At 45.6% G+C, this 23,290-nt stretch overlaps 1 protein-coding gene and 1 long non-coding RNA gene across 2 annotated transcripts; both read right to left on the reverse strand.

Annotated features, from left to right (window-relative positions):
- Positions 1-6,029: 6,029 nt before the first annotated feature.
- LOC144805991 (uncharacterized) lies at positions 6,030-9,283 on the reverse strand. Its single transcript, XR_013605648.1, has 3 exons — positions 8,974-9,283; positions 8,552-8,619; positions 6,030-6,875 (listed from the first exon to the last, which is right to left on the reverse strand). It is a non-coding gene; the product is annotated as an uncharacterized LOC144805991 (long non-coding RNA).
- Positions 9,284-12,828: 3,545 nt separating this feature from the next.
- Positions 12,829-15,917, reverse strand: LOC144805988 (uncharacterized). Its single transcript, XM_078672450.1, has 6 exons — positions 15,883-15,917; positions 15,092-15,203; positions 14,183-14,552; positions 13,787-13,888; positions 13,018-13,117; positions 12,829-12,832 (listed from the first exon to the last, which is right to left on the reverse strand). Exons 1-6 carry the CDS (start codon positions 15,915-15,917, stop codon positions 12,829-12,831), a joined length of 723 nt encoding a protein of 240 aa, XP_078528576.1.
- Positions 15,918-23,290: the final 7,373 nt, after the last annotated feature.

Consider the following 23,290-nt stretch of genomic DNA (forward strand, 5'->3'; position numbering starts at 1 on the left):
GTCACAGGCCACATGTGTGTAGAAGGACTTGGGACACAGCTGGTGGGCCGCAGCGCTTGCCGCTTTACCAGGACTTTGGATTCCACGGATCCGCCTTCCTTTGTGTCATCCCCAAACATGTATTTCGTCTGCGGCACAAAGGCCTACACCTGGCTCCCCAAAGGCTGGGGGGGCACTTGTTTCATCTCCTTCATCCTTCCCCCGACTTATGTGGCCCCAGCGAATCACCATAGACAAAAACGAGCCAAAGACATTGAGCAAGCCGACTCGACAGGAGCGCAGTTCCTCGATGCTATGAAAGGACTCGTCCCCCTCTGGGGCCCGATGGCAAACAGCCGTGCCATCCGACATCTAACTCAGGCAGTTGAGACAACCATGAACATCACAGCTGGTATCTTTGCTAACAACACTGCCGAGCTCCAGGCGGTCCGTCTGGTGGCTCTTCAGAACCGCCTTGTTCTAGATGTGGTTCTGGCGGACCGTGGAGGAGCATGCCGCATTATTGGGTCCAGCTGTTGTACATACATACCGGACAACTCACCCTCAGTGTACAAAGCCATCGAACATCTTCACAGACTCTCTTCAGAAGTCCACCAAGAACAAGAAGAATGGTCGCTTGGTGGTTGGTTCTGGGACACCGTTAAGAACTGGGGCTGGAGACTGCTCACCATTATCCTGATTCCTGTAGTTGTAATATGTGGTCTATGCTTAGGAATTCAATGTCTGCCACCTCTGTGTTCTTTATGTGCAAGTTGTATTTTCCCCAAAACTGTGGACTTTGGAAACGAACGCATGAGAGCATTGTATGATGCCGAGGTTAGGAATTTGATGAAAATTGACATTGAGTAAGCAAGTTGGCTAGATATGTTGAAAAGGGAGGACTGTTGAAAGTTAGGCTGAAACCGTCAACATTATCGGCGCCCTCTTGCTCTTCTCGAACCCTTTCATGCACGTAAGCAGCCGCCATTTTGAACACCATGGCTTCCCTGCCCTTTGCTGATAGCCAGCGTCTCCCTCTCTCCCTCTCCTAAGCCTCGCAGGCATCCCCCGCATGCTGACAACCCCCTCGCCCTCACATGCCTCGGGTCATAAACCCCTCTTCAGCGCCGCTCTGCCTCGGAGTCCCATCCTGTTCCCAGCACGACACCTCCCTTCATTCCTTTCATGGTCCCAGGTCCTTTGATACAAACCCCTTTTCCTGTGTGCCCGTTTGTCTTCCTCGTTCCCAAGCCACCACCTGGCTCTGCGGATACTGTTTATTGCCCCCAGTACAGTAGGAAGCTTCCCTCCCATTAAAGGCCCCTCGGGTCGATCAAAGCCCCCACCCTACGAGATCCGATCGAACCCCACACATCCCGTGAATCGGCGGAATATCCAGCTGCGCGATAATCATCACCTGTTGTGACCGGGGTGGGGACTTCAACTGTAACTGTGTGTGGGAACGGGCCTGAAGGGGAGATTCCGAGGATGTCTTTCCGTACATCAAAGTATTGACGAGAATGTGTTTCATGCAATAAAGTGATAAACTTGTGTATAAGAGGCCAGGCTTCAGAGATGTGGGTAGAGCACCTCAGAACGATACCTGCTGTCCAACTGACGTGTTTCTCCTCCGGAGAAAATAAAACCTTGTTTCCTGCCTTCCAGTCTCCAGCGCCTGCCTCTTCATTTGTTAATATCTTGTGGGTTCAAGAGGCGACACCGCCGGGCAATACTTAAGGATCTTATATTCTGGTTGGTAGCGTCACCCTTTTACAGTTGTGTGTGCGATTGTGTGTGCGGTGTGGTTGTGTGTGTTCGTGCGGTTGTGTGTGTGTAGTTGTATGTATGTACGCACGCGTGGTTGTATGTATGTGTGTGCGCGCGCGTGGTTGTATGTATGTGTGCGCGCGGTTAGAGAAGGATGCATGTGGAAGAGAGCAGCAGATCAGCACAGCAGAAGAGAACAGGGAGTTAAAGAAGGAGGCGGGTGGAAGAGAGCAGCAGATCAGCACAGGAGAAGAGAACAGGGAGTTAGAGAAAGAGGTGGGTGAAAGAGAGCAGCAGATCAACACGGGAGAAGAAAACAGGGAGTTAGAGAAGGAGGCGGTGGAAAGGAACAGCAGATCAGCACGGGAGAAGAGACCAGGGAGGTGGAGAAGGAGGTGGGGTGGAAGAGAACAGCAGATCAGCAAGAGAGAAGAGAACAGGTAGTTAAAGAAGGAGGTGGGTGGATGAGAGCAGCAGATCAGCACATGAGAAGAGAACAGGGAGTTGAAGAAGGAGGTGGGGTGGAAGAGAGCAGCAGATTAGCAAAGGAGAAGAGAACAGGGAGTTAAAGAAGGAGGTGGGGTGGAAGAAAGCAGCAGAATAGCATGGGAGAAGAGAACAGGGAGGTAGAGAAGGAGGCGGGTTGAAGAGAGCAGCAGATCAGCTCCGGAGAAGAGAAGTGAACAGGGAGTTAGAGAAGGAGGTGGGTGGAAGAGAGGAACAGATTAGCACAGCATAAGAGAACAGGGAGTTAAAGAAGGAGGTGGGGTGGAAAAGAGCAGCAGATCAGCAGAAGTTAACAGGGAGTTAAAGAAGGAGGCGGGGTGGAAGAGAGCAGCAGAACAGCACGGGAGAAGAGAACAGGGAGGTAAAGAAGGAGGTGGGTGGATGAGAGCTGCAGATCAGCACATGAGAAGAGAACAGGGAGTTAAAGATGTAGGCGGGGTGGAAGAGAACAGCAGATCGTCACAGGAGAAGAGAACCGGGAGTCACTTTTCATCTCTTATCTTTATCACCGCCCCTTCCCCATTTATACCCCCATGAAGCCTGATCCACAGATAGTCGACACACTCACGTGCGTGCGTTTCCAGGAGCGCCCATAACCGGCGCATTTATCGGATATGATGTCGAAGTCCTTCATTTCTGTCTAACGGTAACCGGTCGCAGCGTCGCACGCCCCGCATAACAATGGCTTCTTGGGTGGTAGACGAGCGGCCGCGCTCCCCATGCTAAGATGGCGGCCGGGGAGGCAGGCGTCACACAAAAAGATGGCCGCTGAAAGGTTGGTCTTCTCACCGAAATAACAGGCCGCATCCCTCACAAAGATGGATGCCAAAGTAGTCTCTGCTCTTGCACAACGCGTAAGGGCTAGAGTATCGCGTCCTTCACAACAAGGCTAAAACGGTTATTGGGATCCACGTGACAGTAGCCACGCATACGTTTGTCTCACAAACGTGCCGGTTTTCCGTGGTTCCCTGCTCCCCGTCTGTATGCGCTCCCCCCTCGTGTGTGCGCGTGCGCACTATCCTACGCAACCGCACAATGTACTTTTGGCTTCATACAGCTATTTTTAAGCTCCCCGGTGTTCTGCCGTTTTAGTGCGCATGCGTGTCCTTGCACGCATGCGCACTATATAATATGTTCTTTGATTTGAAACTCCGCACGGCAGCGGTTGAAGTCCCAGGAACAGCTGGGGGCCACCCCCTCCCCATCCACAGCCTGACCTCTCAAAACACAAGCCACGTGCACACGGCACGTGGTGGTCGTGCACTAAACACAACCACACGCTGTGCAACGCCCATTGGGCTCAAAGTGCTTCAGCCCCTTCCCCCACGAGTAACTTCTACAACCAAATGTCTGACACTTGGAGCTTTTCTCTCGTTTAAGGACGCCTGGGTAGGGGATGTGATACCTGGGCAGGTGGGCGGGGAGCTGAATAGGTGGATGTATGTGATTCTATGCGTGGTGGATGGAAAGGTGGTTGTGTGGATGAAACGATGAGTGAAATGGTGGTGGATGAATGGGTGGATGTCTATCTGGCTTGATAACTAGGAGGATCTGAATGGAGAGGCAGGCGGTGAAAGGGCGGGTTGCAGAGATCTGGCGTTCAGGGTTTTAAAATATCATTGACATCACTAATCTATAGCGTGAAATCACATCCGGTGGAGAAGAGGATAACTACACTTTCAGGGGAGAGACTGGCCCTCACCTGTGGGACTCCCACTCATACATCTCTATGGTGCCCAGGGAGGTGACCTTATATTCCTAAGTCACAGGGAAACGAGGATTTAATTTGTAAGCATTCACTTCAACAATAAATACATTCTGAGGCAAGAGTCTTGGTTTACTTCCAATAAACCGACTAAATGCCAAATACAGAAAAAACAGCACCTTCAGTGGCAATGGGTCACCTTGTTGCAAACACACAGAGGCCACAAGCCAGCGTGAATGGCGAATACGCCGCACTTCAGGCCTTGGGGGCCGTTAGGCCTCTGGCCTCACAGTTTCTTCAGTTACCCATCCAGCGGTGCACAAACACGCCTCCCCACAAATTCATCCATCAATTCATGCTCCAAGCACCCACAGTCAACCATCCATCCATGCATTCATCCATCCACCCCTCACACATCTATCCATCTCCAACCCAGCATCCACCCACCCACCAATCACACATCCATCCACCCCTCACACATCCATCCATCTCCAACCCTGCATCCATCCATCCATCCCCACCCCAGCATTCATCCATCCCCAACCCAGCATCCACCTCTCAAACATCCATCCACCCCACACCATTCATCTCCAACTCAGCATCCACCCAACTCCAAACCAGCATCCAACCAACTCCAACCCAGCATCCATCCATCTCCAACCCAGCATCTATCTATCCCTAACCAAGCATCAATCCATGCCCAATCCATCATCCATCCATCCCTAACCCAGCATCCATCTATCCACCACCCAGCATCCATCCATCCACAACCCAGAATCCATCCATGCCCAACCCAGCATCCATCCATGCCAAAACCCAGCATCCATCCATCTCCAACCCAGCATCCATCCATCCCCAACCCAGCATCCATCCATCTCCAACCCAGCATGTATCCATCTCTAACCCTGCATCCATCCATCCCCAGCCCAGCATCCAGCCATCCCCAACCCAGCATCCACCTATCCACCACCCGGCATCCGTCCATCCACAACCCAGCATCCATCCATCTCTAACCCAACATCCATCCATCCCCAGCCCAGCATCCATCCATCCCCAACCCAGCATCCATCCATCCCCAACCCAGCATCCATCCATCCCCAACCCAGCATCCACCCATCTCCAACCCAGCATCCAATTAACTCCAACCCAGCACTCTGAAATAAAAAAGCGACAAAGACTCCCATCTATCCAGTGGCTATCGCAGCATGATAACAATCAGCGCAACTGCCTGCCTGTAGCGGTCAATACATAGCCCCTGCAGGGCGCACCAGTAGGAGACCTCTGATGTTTGTGGTTGGGGTCTCCCACGGTTGCTGAGGGCCTCCCTGACATTGAGAGTGTGTGCCTCGGAATATACCCTGACTCTGGGGGATTCGGCACGGGCCGACCTGAACCCAGCTGCCTGGCCCTAAGATGGCGGCCATTGTGCCCAGGGTTAATTGCGCCCAGGTACCTGGGACTTGCCTGACTCTAAAATGGCGCCCAGACTTCAATTTATGACTATGAGACCCCATCTAAGCTTGGAGACCGTTTACTCTACCGTCTTGGGCCCCCGCGAGGTTTTTTCACTCCCACTGCTGATCTGCCAGATCTGACCCGCTTCCCAGCTCCCTGCCTCCCCCCCTCCTTCCCTCTTTCCTCTTTCCTCTCCTGGGGACTGGTTTCTTCTGTCTTGGACTTTTGCAACTCTAACTATTGTAACCATGTGCCCTTTACCAAAGCACTCCTTCTCCCCTTGTTGAGAAGGGATCTAACATTTATACCCTGGAGTATGTAGGTAAAGACACTCAGGATCCAGACTCTTCTCCTGCTACACCTCGGCGACGGGAACTTATACTCGGCTGGGTTATTGTCTCATTACCCCTGAGCTGGCACGGCAGGTTAGGGAGGTTTCCTATCTGGCGTGGTATGTATCTGACCACTCCCCGCTTCTGGTGTGCCTGGCGAGGGGCCGCTGTGGAGCTTATACAGGCAGTTTATTTGCTGGCGGTGTCCGTCATGGCAATGAAAGTGACCATGCCCCAGCATATTTTTAATAAAGCACTAAAAAGAATACATAATCACACTCTAATAATTTATTTTTCAAATGTTTTCAAAATAATTTTCACTGAAGTACAATATTGTGTTCTGGATATCCAAAAATAGAATTTAGAATAATCACCACAAACTCTGATATTACAGTAAACAAGTTGTAAAAATAGTTTGCATGTATCAAAAAATAATAAATGTGAGCACCACAAACACCGATATTACAGTAAAGAAGTTGTAAAAATATTTCCAATGTATCAGAAAAAATAAAATGAGCACCTCAAACAACGATATTACAGTAAACAAGTTGTGAAAATAGTTTCAATGTATCAGAATAACTCATTTCACCTCACTGAGAAGGTTTCTTTACTTCTCTCACAGTACTGCAAACTGAGAACACAGTTGAGATCTTGGTCATTATCAGTGTAAGCATCTGTTCTTGGAATGTAGAGCTGTGGATTCACATGTGCCCTCCCACCTCCCCCGACACCTGTGGTTGTTGCAGTTGTTATTATTTACTTAACATACGCATTGACAACTCTGTACTACACTTATATACTGCATTCTCAACCTCTTGCGGGAAAACAGTCTAACAATGGAATTGATGCCCATGCGCACTATCAACAAAAGAAGGAGTCACCTAATCTCGTGACTGGAAAGACTTCTTCAAAGAAAAACTACTTTTAAACATCCGTAACCAAAACTAGATGGCACAATTATGCAAATCATGTGATCTACAGCTCACATGCGAACACATCTTTACCGACGGTAAGTAACTTGTTCATTAAATACATTTGCTACATTTGAAAACTTCTTGATGTAACAAGGATGTTGCATCTTTTCGAATGCATTCAATATGTATCCATCTGCAGCATTGTTTACATAGTGCCTGTTGGAAAGATAGTAAAAAAAAAATCTATTCACTTTGCATTGTAAACAGGTAAACATGTTTTTTTCATTTGTAAACTGAAATTAGTTTTCAGAGTTTGTGAAAAAAATCTGTAGGAAACTGCACTTATTTGAAATGGTCAACCATAGTTTGTGACTGATATCTAAAGCAACTTTCACATAAAGTCACTTCGTTCATGCTTACAAGGTCCCCAGTGCCAGTGCTCTTTCCTAGCATGGTAAATGCATACTTGTTCCACATTTCACACAGTCCCCAGTCAGTGGCAACAAGCTCAGAACCTACTTCCACCAGAAAATCAGATCCCTCTACGTTCCTCCAACCTTGCAGTAGCCAAAACCACGCGCGTCCACAGAGCCAGAGCAAGATCCTTCTCCCACATCGGAGCCAAGACATGGAACAACCTACCACAAGACCTCAGACACGCCCCCTCTTTGAACACCTTCAGAAAGACCCTCAACAGTCGCCTGGCACAGCACTAAGCCGGAGAGCCACAGTTAGGGGGACAGAGCACACAAGCTCAAAGAGGCCCTATCACCCGCAGGACACGGGGCAGCCAGCACAGGTGTGTGCTGATTTGCGTTGGGGCGAGTGAAGAGATTGTCGGCCCTGAGGACCTCCGGAGAAGGCTCTTCCTGTGTACTACGAGAGTGAGGGGCTGAGGTGGCCGGGGTCTGGAGTAGGCGCGGTGTCAGGCTGGAGACAAGGGCTGGGCACAGTGAAGCTGGGGCCCCCCGCAGAGGTGGCACTGTAGCTGCAAAGAGCAGTGCCGAGCCCAGGGCCCAGCAGAGCAACACAGCGGAGAGACGCCCAGCCACAAGTAACTGCCGATCCCGTGCCCGGATACATTGGGCCATTCAAAGGCGCAGCACTGCAAGCAGAGACTGGCTAGAGCTAACGAGAGCAGCAAGTGGGGTGGCAAGGGTACCCCATGACGCCGTGATAGCACCTTAGAGGAGCAAGGGGCACCAAAAGCAGTGGGTGGTCGGAGGCAGCAAGGGCCAGCTCTGCCTGGGGAACGACATGGACATGGGTGCAGCACTAGAAAATGTCCTCACGCATTCAGGCTCCTCCCCTCCCCCCCGTAGACATGGGTTGGCTTCATAGGCTCAGGTCCATACTGGTAATGGAGCGCATCACTGCTACCTTGAACAACTCCACTGACACCTTCCAGAAAATTTGGAGCCCATTCCTACACCTTCTCTCAGCTCAATTTCACAAAATTACCCTGCCTCAATATCTGAGGATGCTGCGTCTGCCGGAGCTATGAAAGGACCTGCCCACAGCCTAAGGAAATGGTTGAGGGCTCTGGGACCATTGTAAAGGTACTCAATGAAGACCGTTCAGGGGATGCCGGATGGAGAGGGGGTTGTGGGGTTTTGGTTCTCAACAGGGGCAGCAAATAGCACGATGGACTCTGTTTGGGATCTCTTAGTGCTTTCTTCTTTTTGGACTTTCGGTTACCGCTATGCCTAGCCTTGCTAAGAGGCTGTCTTTGCAATGTATGAGTCACTGTATTACGATGATACAATTGCCCCTGTGGGGTTCTTTGTTTTTAGGAAAACGAATAAATACATTTAAAATTAAACGGAAATTTGAAAGTATCTTTAGCCAGACCTCTACAAATGTTCCTATTAAAAATAATTGTGTATATTTACCATAATGTTTTCCTGACCTACGTCGGAAGTTATTTCGTTGCAGACACCGCAGAAATCTTCGACAGAATCTAAATGTAATATTGAGGTAGATCAGCACATCTTAGCAGGAAAAGTAAAAAACGTAAACTTATCTCTGGGCATCTGGTACATGTTTCTAAGTTTATTCCTAAGACTTGATATTGCTGTGACAGAGTCACAACTGTTAAAAACTCTTTCTATTGGCAAGAAAAATGACCTTTTAACATACTCAAAAACATAATTGCTATACCGTACTATATGTAATATAATGTACAAAATGTATGCTGTGTACTTTTAAAAACGTTGAAGAAATAAAAATAGCTACCAAAATCATCAAAACATTCTGTTGACCCAAAAGGCATGACACATTTATAAAATTGAGACATGAAATGTTAAACTCAAACCTGATGACTCCATTAGATCCATTGCAATTTTGAATCTAAAATCCTCCATAAATGTAGAATTTATTAAAATCTCTGGAACTGGCTGTTGACTGATGTAAAAATCTGCAAACTGAGAACACAGTTGAAAGTTTTACTTTCATCAATTAAAAGTAGAGTAAAATGTATATGTTATCCAAATGAACAAGTTAAAGTGAAATGGACGTAAAAACAATTGGTCTCAATATGATATCGGTTGGAAAGCCATCATCAGAGGTCTCCGGCCAACCGCATTAGGACCATACTAGTGGTCAGAGAGATAATCTGAGGGGAATACTGCTCTGCTTCCAACAGGCTCTACGGCCTCATCCGGCCGGATTTCTGAAGTGAAATCCCTAATAGGCAGCATGCGGTGCACCCCTAAAATCCATGCATCATGTGGCGGACTGTTTAAACTATTTCATTAGTGAATTTGCCCTCACCTGTAATTGTTTATGGTCATAGCCTTCTTTACTATTTATAAGTACTCCAATAACAACAAGCATTTGCAATGCAATAGGTCTCGCAATAGAAAAGTTTGAGCTTTTGTTGTGTAAAATGTAAAAAAGAATAATTTTTGTTTATGTTTTTCAAAATATAAAAGTATTCATTTTGTTATTAGAAATGCCAATAGTTATACAGTTAGCAAATGTTACATCTATAGCATTAGTAAAGGTACATGTTTAGTTTTCCCCTGTCGTACATGTATTGATCTGAGAAATCACATTGTTTTAACAAGAACAGAAGTGAAAACATTTAACATATTTTTATGACATTTGTAATAAAGCTTGAAACATTGACAGAAAATATTTGAAGCAGTTGTTGTTGAATGGTTGCACAGATTGATGCTGTTGTAGCGCATAGTGATGTTGTGGTGCCCCTGAGTGATGCTGTAGTGGTGCTGAGTGGTGCTGTGGTGGTGCTGAGTGGTGCTGTGGTGGAAGTGTGCACTGCCGGCTGGTGGTGTGTGTGCCTGGTGGAAGCGTGCACTGACGGCTGGTGTTGTGTGTGCCTGGTGAAAGCGTGCACTGATGCTGGTGGTTTGTGCCTGGTGAAAGCATGCACCGACGGCTGGTGGTGTGTGTGTGACTGGTGAAAACGTGCACTGATGCGGTTGTGCGTGTGGTTGTATGTGTGGTTGTATGTTGTATGGCGGGCGTGAAACTTAAAGTACGGCCGGCCGGCCGTAAAAAAATAATTAGGGGAGGAGAAGCCCTGTGATGTGGTGTCTCATGCAATTAGAACTGAGGGGAGAGTGGTGAGGAGAGTGGTGTTGATAGGGGAGAGTGGTGGTGAGAGGGGAGGAGAGAGTCAGGCCTGGAGAGCGAGGAGAGGGGTGAGTGAGGAGAGGGGAGAGAGGCGAGAGAGAGGTGAGTGAGGAGAGAGAGAGGGATTGGAGAGGGAGTCCTCAGAAGGATGAAAGGCTGAGTGGAGCCACCAATATTTGAACCTGTGACCATGAGGTGAACACAGGCCGCTACTGTGGTTGCATTCGTCCACTGAACCACAAGACTCGGCATAGCAGGGTCGAAAACCAGGTTATGGAGTAGCAGGGCAAAGCATGTGAAAAGGGACAGAACCGGTGAGAAACGTGAGACAGGGGATGGCATGTGAGAAAGTACAAGGAGATCAGCGAGAAAGACGGGAGCTGAGATAAAGGAGGAGAAGAGGGTTAAAAAATACCGCAAAAGATGACAGATACTCCAGCACAAGACCAAATGTTATGTAGGCAAGGGGGACCTGGGGAGAGCGCAACGGGGGTGGGCAGGAGAAGCAGATGCGAGTCACGGCCTGTGGCCGTGATGGAGAGGGAGGGGGTGGTTATTAGGGGGGAGGAGAAGGGAGGCCGGCCGAGCGCACGCTGGGGAAGCCTTTGGGAGGGATGGTTTGAATAAAATTCCTGCAAGCAGCCACGAGGAAGCAGCACAAGTTTTAAGAGGCACCAATGATTTAATAATAACTTGGAGAATTTTCGCCTTTGGTTCTCGACTTTGAGACATATGCTGACGTACTATAACTTTTCATAGGAATCTCATCAGAACTGCCTGCACGGACTTTAACTATGTTGAAAACTGAGCAGCAGGTGGTGGATTATCCTGAAAATGCGGCAAATACATAATTATGCGGACAGAGAAAGGGTAGAAAAACCAACTGAGGAAAGGTGAGATATAGGTATGCGATATTGAGACAACCAGGTGGGACAGACAAAGCAGTAACAATGGTGGGAGACAGGTGAAAGAGAGGTGAAAAGGGACAGAACCGGTGAGAAACATGAGACAGGGGATGGCATGTGAGATAGTACAAGGAGATCAGCGAGAAAGACGGGAGCTGAGATAAAGAAGGAGGTGGACAAAGTTAAAGGATGTACGGAGAGAGAGGGACAGAGAGGAGGAAAGGTGGGAGGGAACACGGCCTGGGGGAAGCTGGCTGGGGAGGGGGAGGAGAAATCCGAGTAAGGCTGTGTGCGGGGAAAGAGGAGGGAGGTGCTGGAGCTGGGGAACATATGGCCGTGAAAGTTTATGGCCCAAAAGCGCGTGCCTGTGGCCACGTGAACTCGAAGAAAACCGCACCGAAAAAGCCATAGTTTGACGAGTATTTTGACCACTAGAATTCTAAAAACCATAATTAACTTCAATAATCTCTCATTCGAGAATATGATCAATTATTCACTTTGATAACAAAAACAAATTAAGGTTTATAATATTAATAGGAATTTATCATTACCAGCATGCAAAAAACACCACAATTGTAGTTGTCCTGTTGCTTTATGTTAGAATCAACCACTAATTCCCAAAGCTCATAGTCAGGATGCTCCAGTGCCTGTAGGAAATCCCTTTAGAGACATATGAAAGGTTATGTAAAATATTAGAGTTTGTAAATCAGAATAAAACAATAAAGATGTTACATTGTTGTCACAAATAGTGATCAATTTGTAAAGTTTGTGAATTTTATTATTTTGCAATCTTAAAAGTACTAAATAGATAATGGAAACTGTATTTGGGAAAGGGCACCTCCAATTTCTCAAGAAGACTTTGTAGGTATGAAGATTTGCTGGCAGTGAATCGTAGACTAAAATTTTCTTTGTAAAAGGTTTCAATATCTGTGGAAATGATATAAAAGCTGTTTGAAAAACAACATCAGCAAGAGAAAGGGAAAAGTTTCAGAAATAGCCAATGTATATATTAAAAAAACATGGTAGGCCTCTCCAACTATTACAACCACTCATATTTTTCATCAATAACTTTCAAACCTCTGAACGATAACTAAAAAATAAAAAAATGGCACTTACGAAAAGAATCCAATGATTGCCAGTATTTGTAGGACAAAGAACAGTTTCCACAGTTTCATAAGATACCTGCATAGAATAGAATGTGCTCATTAATAACTTTAACTGTCATCCTGACTCCATACGTTCAAAGGTATCAATGGATTGTTATCCAGAATTCTAAATCTATAATATTTACTTGGATGACAAGTACACAGATTCACAGTATACCAACATGTGAAATGTTGGCAATTGTTCATTACGTTATTGTAAGTGTCTTGTACACTTCAACACTAAATCCATCAGTTACATTAACAAATCATTACAACCTGAGACTGTGAAAAGTCAAATAAGAGATTCAAATATGTACCCGGAAAACAGGCGACCGGTATTTGCCCAGGAAGATAGAGGATGACACTGTTGCAGAAAGTGCAAAACACTAAGGTTAAAATAAAAGGACATCATTACACACATTGTAAAACAATTGTTATCTTGGTGTACATCTGTGTGTGATATTTATGAAAATATACATACATTGGATCGTGACATACATAATTTGCTAAGGTACGCATCGATTACCTAAAAAAAAAGAATTACACTTAGTTAAGTAGTGCATGATTACAAATCTGCTGGAGCAAGGACCAACAGACAGGCGTGAGCGCGGCGGTGGCGAGACATACTATACTGACTATCGATGTTATAGAAACCAACCTCATCAACAATCCATTGGGGCGTTTTTGAGTGAACAAAAGGAAAAATCATACAGTTTTATGTCGGACACTATTGCTTCCACGCGTCCCATCACTGGTTTCTTCCACACATCCAAAAGTGATTGCCTGGTCTTAGATCCCGAATCTTTTAAGTCTGTGGAAACATAAGTGAGAAACATAAGTTAAAACACGTTTTAAAGACACCTACATAAACTTCAAAACTGACAGTCACACCAAACAAATTACTTTTGCCGGGGTGCAGGGCTCAACGGGGGCACCATAGGTGCCTACTAGACTGCCATCCGGAGGCCTTGCACCCATGTGGGCCCTGATGGGGCCCCCCAAAAACAGATTCCCACAGTCTTTCTGTGTCGAAAAGGCCGGCACAGAAAGGCAGTGGGAATATGCCATCATAATCCCTCGGGCGGATATAGCCGGCTTTGTGATTACAGGCCCTTTTCTAAAACACAGGTAAGATTCCTTCCCAACGAACCCTGGCTCGTAGCCATTTCCAAGGGCATCGTAATTGGGGCCCTAAGCATGAAGGCTGCTATCAACAGCTACCACTTAGAGAGCTTTCTAATGTTGTCTAAAACCACTGAAAACCCAATAAAGGATTGTTTGGATTAGTGTAAGGTAATATACTTTTTTCGAAGTGAGCACCATATAGTAAACCAGCCGGACACAAAGTACTAAGATGTATAATTACCAAAATAGAGATAGTAAAATCAAGCTTCTTGTGAGAACACCCTACATCTTCAGTGTCAATATTTGTTAAACAATTTTAAAACAGAAGTATTAATAAAATAAGTAGCAACCTCACCCCCCAACAGCACGCAAGCTTGGTTTTCTGCAAAATCATCATTCTCCTCTGAAAGTGTTTCAAGTGGAAGAGATTCAGGCGATTCATGATTGGTCATGCTTCCTGAAAAATATTGATTTTGAGGTTGACAAAAACTCAGTTGGGAAAACAGACTACTCCACCATCCAAACACAAAACCCTACACAAAGAAAAAATACTATTCAATAATACCTTGTTTAAAATACCGTACTTTTAAAAACATATCTTTTGGAGAAAGTCAGCGTCACGTTCTCCTGCTCAACCTAATACCTTTTCACCAAATTAAGGAGACATTTACATATGTTGATAGTATATTATTCCGAAACACATCCAATTATCTCACATTGCATAACCAAAACATTACTTTACATTGTTTACCTTTGACGCTCGACTTATAAGGCCTCAACATGTCGAGATTGTGTGTTGTACGTAAAAGGATATTGCGATCATTAAGCAATTTAACGCGCTTTCCTTGGATTTCAGCAATAGTGTATGGTCCAGTAAATTTATGTTCCAAAATGCCTCCTTTTCTTGTAGCTTTCCTGCAATTTTTCAGAAGCACTAATTGTCCATCTCTGAAGGTGCATGGCTTATATTTTTGGGAAACTCTCTTTTTAAATTTTTCTTTTTGCTTTTCCTGGGCAACCTCAATATTCTGTTTTGTCTGCCTCTGCAACTCTGCTTTTTTTATTTTGTTTTCAACGATAATGCCGGCATATTCACTTTCAGTTGGGAGTATAAACTCAAGCTATTAAAGGAAACATAAAACGCAATCACTCATTTTCGTTATATAAAACTGTATTATTATATAAAAATTAAAACAAAGTAAAATAACTTGCTTTATTGTAAATAAAAGTTACGCTAAAGAAAAGAAACTATACACACAGAGAAATTAGATTTCATATATCAGAATCAGAACCAGAATACGCTTTATTCGGTATAAAATCAATTAACCATAAAAGCACATAAGTGACAGCATAAAATTTAGCAGTATAAAAATTTAAATAATTACAGGATATTTAAAAACCATCCATTGTTTTCCTAATTTTGACCATCAATTTCAAAAATTTCGCAATTTGCACAGTCTGTGATCTATCTGCCAACAGTTGTAGTTTGATAAAAGCAGGGCAACATTGTCTAAAGTTAAAAAGTAACCAGCAAGTGAATGTATGTATAATTACAAAATAACAATATGCATATTAAAACAGACTTTGGAGTAATCACTGACAACCAAAAAGCAACATTGTAAAAATTCTTTACATTAAAAACACAATAAAAATTCCATACCAGATCCTCGGAGACCTCACTTGGAAATCGTGCTTCTCGGCCGTACATAAGTTGGAAAGGGGAAACTTTTGTTGTGGTATGTGGCTTTGATCGTAAAGCAAACAATGCATGATCCAAAAATAAATCCCAGTCGTTTTGGTGCTCATTCACGCATTTAGACAACGTGCTGTAAAATAACAAAAGATTAGCATGTGGTATAATAGTTAATGGCAGTATATTACTTGCAAACCTATCAATATTAAAGAGAAAATATTTTATAAATAAATTGCATATCAACATGTGCATACAAAAAAGAATCAGAATTAGCTTTACCTTTTAATGCTAGCATTAGTGCGCTCATCTAAACCATTTGTCTGTGGATGATATGCTGCACTTACAGAACGCTCGATTTCTAAGAGCCTTGATAGCTCAGAATTAACCTGAAAAATACATATTTATATGTTATTGCCTGAAATGTAAGCAAATTGTAATTATTTAGTACACAGATGTTTAACAGTACCTTAAAAAGCACTATCCGACTAACAGGGCCAGACAAAAGCAAACAGACACCTACAGTATTAGATAATGGTGCGTTTGGACTTTAATTAATTTTGAGTATAATCTGTATGATAAATATAAAAAGCGACCTAACTAGGGGGCCTATTAGGATTGCGGATGGACCTGCGTCCGTCCGCCACCCCCGAGGTGAAGGGACCATCTGCAGGGGCATCGGCGGTCCCTCCGGTGCAATTAGGATGTGACCGCCACCCTGGCGGTCACATCCTGTATCTTTAACCTTGCGGCGGGTGCTGCTTGAAGCAGCACCCGCCGCAAGGTTAAAAACCATGTTTTACATTTACATGCACAAAGCGGCAGGCACCGCGCGTGCCTGCCGCTTTGGGCATGGAAATGCTGGGGGGTACCATAAATACCCCCATGTGCACCCCCACCCCCCACACCCTGGGGGCCCGCAATGGGCCCCCAAACACCAAAGACCACATGCTTTTCCACGGCGGAAAATCCGCTGTGGAAAAGCATGTTACACCGCACATCCTAATTTGGCTGACGGTGTCTTGCAGACACCGTCACCAAATGGCCTTACACACACCGCGGATCAGCGGCGGACGGACCTGCCGTCCGCCGCTGGTCCCACCGCAATCCCACCGCCATCCTAATCTGGCGGTGGGTGTTTTCTGTGGCCGCGGCGGTGAATCCGCATCCTCCAGGCCGGAGGATGCGGATTCACCGCCATCCTAATCGGCCCCTAAGTGTCAAATATAAACGGTTGTAAAGAATGGGTTATAAAAATGGTACGTGACTTGCTTCACTCGTGAAGACATTTGCATAACACTGATAAGTGAGTACCAAATAGTGTGGACCTGCTCTCTAAAACAGTAACAAAGGATTGTAACCCCAATGGTGCAATCATTAAGCATGGGCGGATTTTGCGGATTGGCAATCCGCGAACTTGCGTATTTACGGATTCGCAATCCGCGAAGATCCGCGAACTCTAGCGGATTTGCGGATTTTTCCGTGTTTTGTGTTGGCGCGTGTTCGCGCCGATTTTGGGACAAGTTCGCAATTGCGAACTTACTTTTCGGCTTGCAACGGCCGCGACTATGTTGTTTCTACGTCTGGTTTATCATCACAGGTTCACAGCACCCTCTGTTTCACCACTGCCACCCTCTGGGACACCCATGCCACCCTCTAGTACATCCTCACTGGCACCTATTAGGTTTATTTATCACTGTAGATTATGGTGGTTGAAAAAAGCAAGCACACCTGCCCTTCTTCAACTGCCATCAATTAATTTGTGTTTCATTAATGTGTCAGTAATTTTGAAAGTTCCAGTCTGGCTGGCACCTGCTTCCTTCCTTATCTGTAATTTGCTTTTTGTTGCAGTGAAAATTTTTTTTCACAGGACCTTTATGGTGCTATTCTATGAGCCTGCTGTTTGGGTCATAGCAGGGTCATAGAATAGTTGCAAACTCTGGAGGGGCCCATCAGGAAGCACTACCTTGAATGTTACTAATGTTAAGTTTGAACTTTTGCACCTGCTCATTGCTTTCAGTTTAGCTAAAATCGTTTTTTCTGCAATTTCGCGCGTTTTTTGGGGCGCGAATCCGTGCGAGATCGATTTCGGAAGCCGCGAATACGTGCGAATACAAAATTGTTTTTGTTGCGACGTGTATGTTCGCGTGATCTTGCGCGTGTTCGCGAGGCGCTTCTAGCTATACGTTTGCCAAGTTACCCTATCGGTCGTACACGGGCGCGGCCATCTTGTTGGTGTGACGTAATTCCGTTTCCGCCCGCTATGTGTAATCTCGCAAAGTGTGCTGCTCGCTAGTACAATTTCGCACGTACTCGCAAGGAAAATCTCGCGCGAACTTACCCACGCGGTCGTGAACGGGCGCGGCCATCTTGTTTCTCATTCATTGCTATGGTTCTGGGCATGCTTTCTCTATCCTCTCTCAATCCTGCCATCCTTTGCTTGTTTGAAGTTTTTTTGATCTAATTTTACTTATTATCTAACCCTCTATTTTTCTAGCTCTATATTTTTGTGTTTTCTGCAGCTTTTAGTTACTTTTAAACTACTTTTTTAAACTCTTTTCTTTTCTTCTTCACTATTCTATTTCTTCTTTATCATTTAAGTTTATTTCTGCCCAGACCATGGTAAAGGGAGCCGGGAAGCACCCTGAGAAGGGGAAGGGTCCCGCACCCCGTGCCCGGCTCCCGTGCGGGCGTTTAAGGGGGGAGCAAGTGGTCCCGAGGGAGATCTTCAGCGCGGAGGAAGTGGCGGCACTGATCTTCCACGTCCAGCGCCGCCTCCCCAAGACGATCCTGGGAGGCGGCAAGATCGCGACCGGCTATGGCATCCGGGAGCGTCGCAAGCGGTGGGAGAAGGTGTGCCGGGCCATGTACAAGATCTCTGGGGTCCGGCGCACATATAACCAGGCCACCCACCGCTGGACCGATGTCATGGACCGGGAGCGGGACTTGCTGGACGCGCTCGGCGTAGAGGTCCCCGGGCTTGGTGAGTAGTAGTAGTAGTACATTTACTACTCTGTTTTATCCTGCTCTGTTATTTGCAAATCTTTGTTCTTTACCAAGAGCAATAATGCTGCCGATTACATTGAGGTAAATTATATTTCAAAATCTTCTATGCATTTCAGGTGCACTGCTCTCCTTCTCAGTAGCCTTGCTTGCTACTATGCTTCTTTGTTTTGTATGTTGTGTTCAGAAGCATTTCATTGGCCTGAGAAATTATGTATGAGTGTACTGTAAAGAAAAGAACAGCGTAATGCTAGACAGTAAGGGTCATATTTTCAATTACCGGCGCATCCCTGCAAAGTAGCAGGGATGCGGCAGTAATTGTGTGCCATGCCACCACCACCCATTGGCCCAAAACGTCACAGAAGCCTTACGCATCTGTGCCGTAAAGGCAGCGCATTGCTGGAGTTGCGTGCCAACGATGGCGCAGCTCCAGCAATGCTCTGGGGTACCCTATCTCCCCAATGCTGCATCAAGCCGTACGTCGGCTTCAAGCGCGCAGGGTTTGAGTCATGCATCATTGTCCTAAAAGTGACTGATTGACATCTTGTAGATTTCCCTCAGCCACTTTTAGGATTCGTTCCTGCGCAGGTACGCCCTCCCTTGCGCCGGAACGCCCCCTGATGGCGCAGGGCTTTACAACGTGATGCATCGCCCATATGCCCATATGTGTTTTTTTTTTTAATATATACGCCGCACCAACACCATGGCGAGTCTTTTGTTCTGCCGCTGCGTCAGAAAAGGCACGCAACAATGGAGGAAAATCAGCCGCAACTTCCGCAAGGGACTTATAAATCAGCCCCAACAGACTGAAGTCCAGTCCTTCCTTTAGACAGTCACATGGCTATCAGAAGAAATAGTGGCGGTGGTGGCGGGTGGATTGATAGTTTGAGTATTCACTGATCTGCAAGCAGGATGGACTTTGTCTGTCACGTGTTGCGCACTGCTGCCTGCAGTGCCAGGCCTAGGCAAACCTCTTTAGTAGTCTGTTTATTGAGTTACATAGGAACTTTCTAAGTCAACGTTCCGCAAATCAGGCAATACGAATAACGTAGTATACCACATGAGATAGATCCCGTGGAATAGTTGTCTATCTATTTGCTATTTTTCCAAAATATGTTGTTATTGTTCTTTTGAAATGTTTGATTTGGTTGAAAAATCTCATCCATGTTTTCTGGTTTTTCTTTCTTTCATGTTGTACATCAGCTCCCCCCAAGGGCAAGAGGACACAGGAGGAGGGTGCTGAGGATGCAGGCCAGGATCGGGCAGGCGAGGGCTCCTTTGCTGGCCCCAGTAAGTTTACATTTTAATAAACAGTACCTATTTTTTCCTAGCGTTCCTCATTCGATTTTTTCTAAATCGTCTTTGATCTTCTTGTAGACTGGATATAAATTCTTATCCTGCCTCGAATATGACTCCCTGTGGTATTACTAGACTATTCTTATTAGTCTGTCTGTGTAGCTAACTAAGATTGGACATTTGGCAATTCCATTGGACTCCCATTATATTCAGCAATACCTCTATGCACTGTCTCCTTACTGACTAGATAGTGTGGCAGAGTCATTCAGCTCCCGAAGTCACCGATTATAGATCCCCAATGATCTCTAGATTATCGTACGCAGGACAAGAGAGTAGTACGGAGTCACAGCACAGTCAAGAAGTGTCAGAGGCACTCATGCTTGCAAAAATTCCAAAACCTTTAGCTCATCCACTCTAGTCTAGAGGAACAAAAACCACAGAGTCTATTTAAGTGTAAAAGCTTTATTAAAAGTAAACACATTTATTAAAATCTACTTTGTCATAAAACTATTTAACTGTAAACGGAAAAGTGGTTAGTGCTGACGATTAATTGGACACATTTCTTGTGGTCGAGCCGAACTCTCACCTAGTTTGAACTTGATCCTGGTCGTGTTCTTAGGACTCAGGAGTCAAGCTTCTGTCTGTTAGGAGAAAAAGTGGTGCGTGTTAAAAATCAAAAGCAAGCATTCATCAGTTGTGCATAAAAGTGCAGCAAGACAACAGCCTTCCCTGGAAAATGGGACATTTTTACTATGGAGTAGACAGTCACAAATTATTACATTGTATTCTGTTTTTTTAACATTTCTCCTAGACCAAATATTATATAGTAGTGAGTGGTGTATTAACATTCTTAAATGTACTTTGTAGGTGTAACATCTGGTGACGGGGCCAGCGCGGAGGTGGCTGTGTTGGACTTGGACTCGGAGGCCTCTGGGGAGGAGGCGGCGGTAGAAGAGCTGGTGGCCGTTCCTGTGGGGGATCAAACGGTGGTGGCGGAAACAGGTAAGCTATATATTCCTTACTTATTGAGATTGAAGACTGCATAGTGTGCTTTCTGCACGGGTGTATTACAATTACAAATCAACCAGGTAGTAGCCTCCTCGAAATGTACTTCGACTTAGCTGTGAAGTTTTTGGTGAGAAGAATCCCAATAAGTTCTTAGACGAACGTGATGGATGGGATGAACGAAAAGCGAAAGAAGGGTGTAAGTAAGTGGGACGCGAACTTGTATGATGGCTGGCAAAGAAGAACGATATGTGTTTGCTTGGCCCCCGAGGTGGCTGGGAAGGCAAGAATATGGTATGGTGCATGGCTGGGTCAATGATGAAGCAAGGATGGGTGGAAGGACAGCAGCCTGGGTGGGTGAAACAGAAACTGTATGTGTGCGTATACTTTGACTGAATGGATGCCTGGAGCATGGTATTCTCTGACTCTTACATAGCACATGTGTATCTAGAGAGAGTAGATGGTCGCCAGGTGAAGTAAGTGTTACCTTGAAGAGCATGTACCACCGCACCCGCACGTCCGTCCCAGTGCAGGGAAGGCAAGGAAAAGAAATTGTAAATGTGTCCAATACTACCATGAATAGTAGCAGTACTTTGTATTGCGTTTGCATTCACAGCATATATCTGGTTATTACGGTGGACACTCCGTACCTCTCTTAATAACTTTAGTTTACTTGTAGTACGTCATTCATGTGTGGGTGTATCACTGTTCACTCAATATTAAGCAAAGCACCTAAAGTCATCTCATCTGTCATTAAATACGTCCCATGTGAAGTGATAGATAATCAAATTAGTTAGCTTCTTCAGTTTCCTTTTCTAGTACTCATTTGCACTGTAGGGTGAAAGGTAAATTAATTAAGCAGTAGCCCTTGTAACAGAGTATTCTCAGTGCCACCCGTAATAGAAAAGTAATAGCTTCACCACCTGCATGTACTGGACCGGTACAGTAACGCAAGTCTGTCTCAATCATCATGGTGTGCAACTTTTTTTCTCGGGTGCAACTTCACTGTGCTGTGTCCATGTCATTCTGCCGGCTTGCATAAGATAACGTACCCATTTCCCTAAACAAGAGAGAAGAAGAAGAATAAGACTGGTGTACTGTCATAGTCGACTGTAATGGAAGTCCATAGTGGTCGTAGAATTAGTTCATTAAACTACCACTACTGTTAGAGCAAGGATGCAGAAGTGGGAGGTTACATAGATACTGTCCTCAATAGTTATGTACTGTGCTTTCAATTTGCTACTTGTACTCTGTGACCCAACTTTCGGCTCAATCACTTTGTGTTATTAATAAGGAGCATTGGTTACAGACTATGTCTTTCTTTCTTCATATAGTTGCTCCTTCCAAATCAACAACAAGGAGGGAGCAGGCTAGATTGGCCCGGCAACGGAGGCTGGAGGCCACAGTCGCCGAGTATCGGCGGCTGGTGGCCCTGGAGGAGGAGGAGGACACGCAGTCGAGCGGGGCAACATCCTCGACTGTGACCACTGCATCCTCCTCCGTGACTAAGCCAGCGGGACCGAGCCGGGCTAAGAAAGCCGACCGCCACCGCCAAGCAACCGAAATACCAGCTGCCCCCCACAGGAGCTGCAAGGAACGCCAACGCCGCCTACGAGTCCGCATGTCCAACCTGGAGCAGGAGGTCCTGAGGTATAAGAACTTGGTTAAGGGCCTCCGCTCCGAGCTTGCCACCCTCCGCAAGGAGTATGATGCCCATGCCGCATCATGCACCAGCACCAGCACCCTCCAGTAGTGGAGTGTCCCTTGCCCTTTTTTTATAGACTTTTGGGGGGTGGGATTTGGGAGTTGGGATCGTTTTGGGACGTTTCAGAGACAATCGTTGGGGTTAGGGTGGGTGAGGGAGATTATTTTGTTAGGGCTAAATAAATATATTTTTCAACTTTATCTGACCATACCTGTTTTTTACTGCTTTTCAGTCTGGTGGGTGGGGGGCGGGGGTGTAACAGTAACTTTGTTTTCCTGAACAGTCGTAGGACTTTAGTAGTACAACCGTCAATCTCTTGTCTACTCCGAAATAATACTCCATTATACTACCTCCCACCAAATGCTTATCTTACCTGTAATTTGTGTTAGAAATTAGGGCTAGGCCCAGGGCTGGCTCCAGGTGAAATGGGGATTAACGTTGTCAATCCTGGGCGGGTGACATTTCCTCATTGCGGTGGTACTAGTGGTGTGACACAGTGGCAGTTGCATGCCTATGGAAAAAAAGAAAACGAAACCTTGTTTGTCCTCCTTACTGTAGCATTACAACGGTTACGGTACGATCGAGAAAATAGCAGGTGACAGTACACTAGAACAGTGCCATAATGTAGCCTAACAAATGGTAAAGTATTTGCTTGCAAGTATAACTAGTACTTGCGTTGAATTTATTTGACATTGGCTACTACTACTAGAAGATATAGTACTGAAGCTGAGTAAGTCTAGAAGATATCCTCGTATTCCTTCACCAGCCTGTTGCTGCTATCACCTTATCCTCCCCAGCAAGTGTGTGGAATTATTGATGTCATTTTAGTCAGACATCAAGCAAAACAACACAGCCCGGGGGAAGAGGGTTAGGGTTTGTAAAATGGATGGGAATGGGGGTTTCTTTTTGGGTAGGTTTTGTTGAGAGAAGAAAAAAAAAGCAGAGCATGGACAAACAATAATTGAAGATACAGAGTTTACAGACAATCTTTGGTTACAAACTAAAGGTAAGCACATGCAGTCACACTCATAGAATAAAAGACAACAATGGATACTGTATCTGTATTGCGTATGTTGTTGGAGTTGTCCTGTTGAAATTGGTAAGTAAGTTGCATGCAGCAAACAATTCCTCTTATTGGCGGCACTCCTCCATTCCAGCTG

This window comes from Lissotriton helveticus (assembly GCF_964261635.1).
Source record: "Lissotriton helveticus chromosome 1_1 unlocalized genomic scaffold, aLisHel1.1 SUPER_1_unloc_38, whole genome shotgun sequence".
NCBI classification, from domain to species: Eukaryota; Metazoa; Chordata; class Amphibia; order Caudata; family Salamandridae; genus Lissotriton; species Lissotriton helveticus.

Bases quoted from the DNA above. Each gene is read 5' to 3' on its own strand.
- LOC144805988 (XM_078672450.1), bottom strand. From the start codon at position 15,917: ATGGTTTTTAACCTTGCGGCGGGTGCTGCTTCAAG. The intron at 14,553-15,091 runs GTATGGAATTTT...TTCCTTTAATAG, and splicing joins GTGAGGTCTCCGAGGATCTG to CTTGAGTTTATACTCCCAAC. The intron at 13,889-14,182 runs GTAAACAATGTA...AATATTTTTCAG, and splicing joins TTATAAGTCGAGCGTCAAAG to GAAGCATGACCAATCATGAA.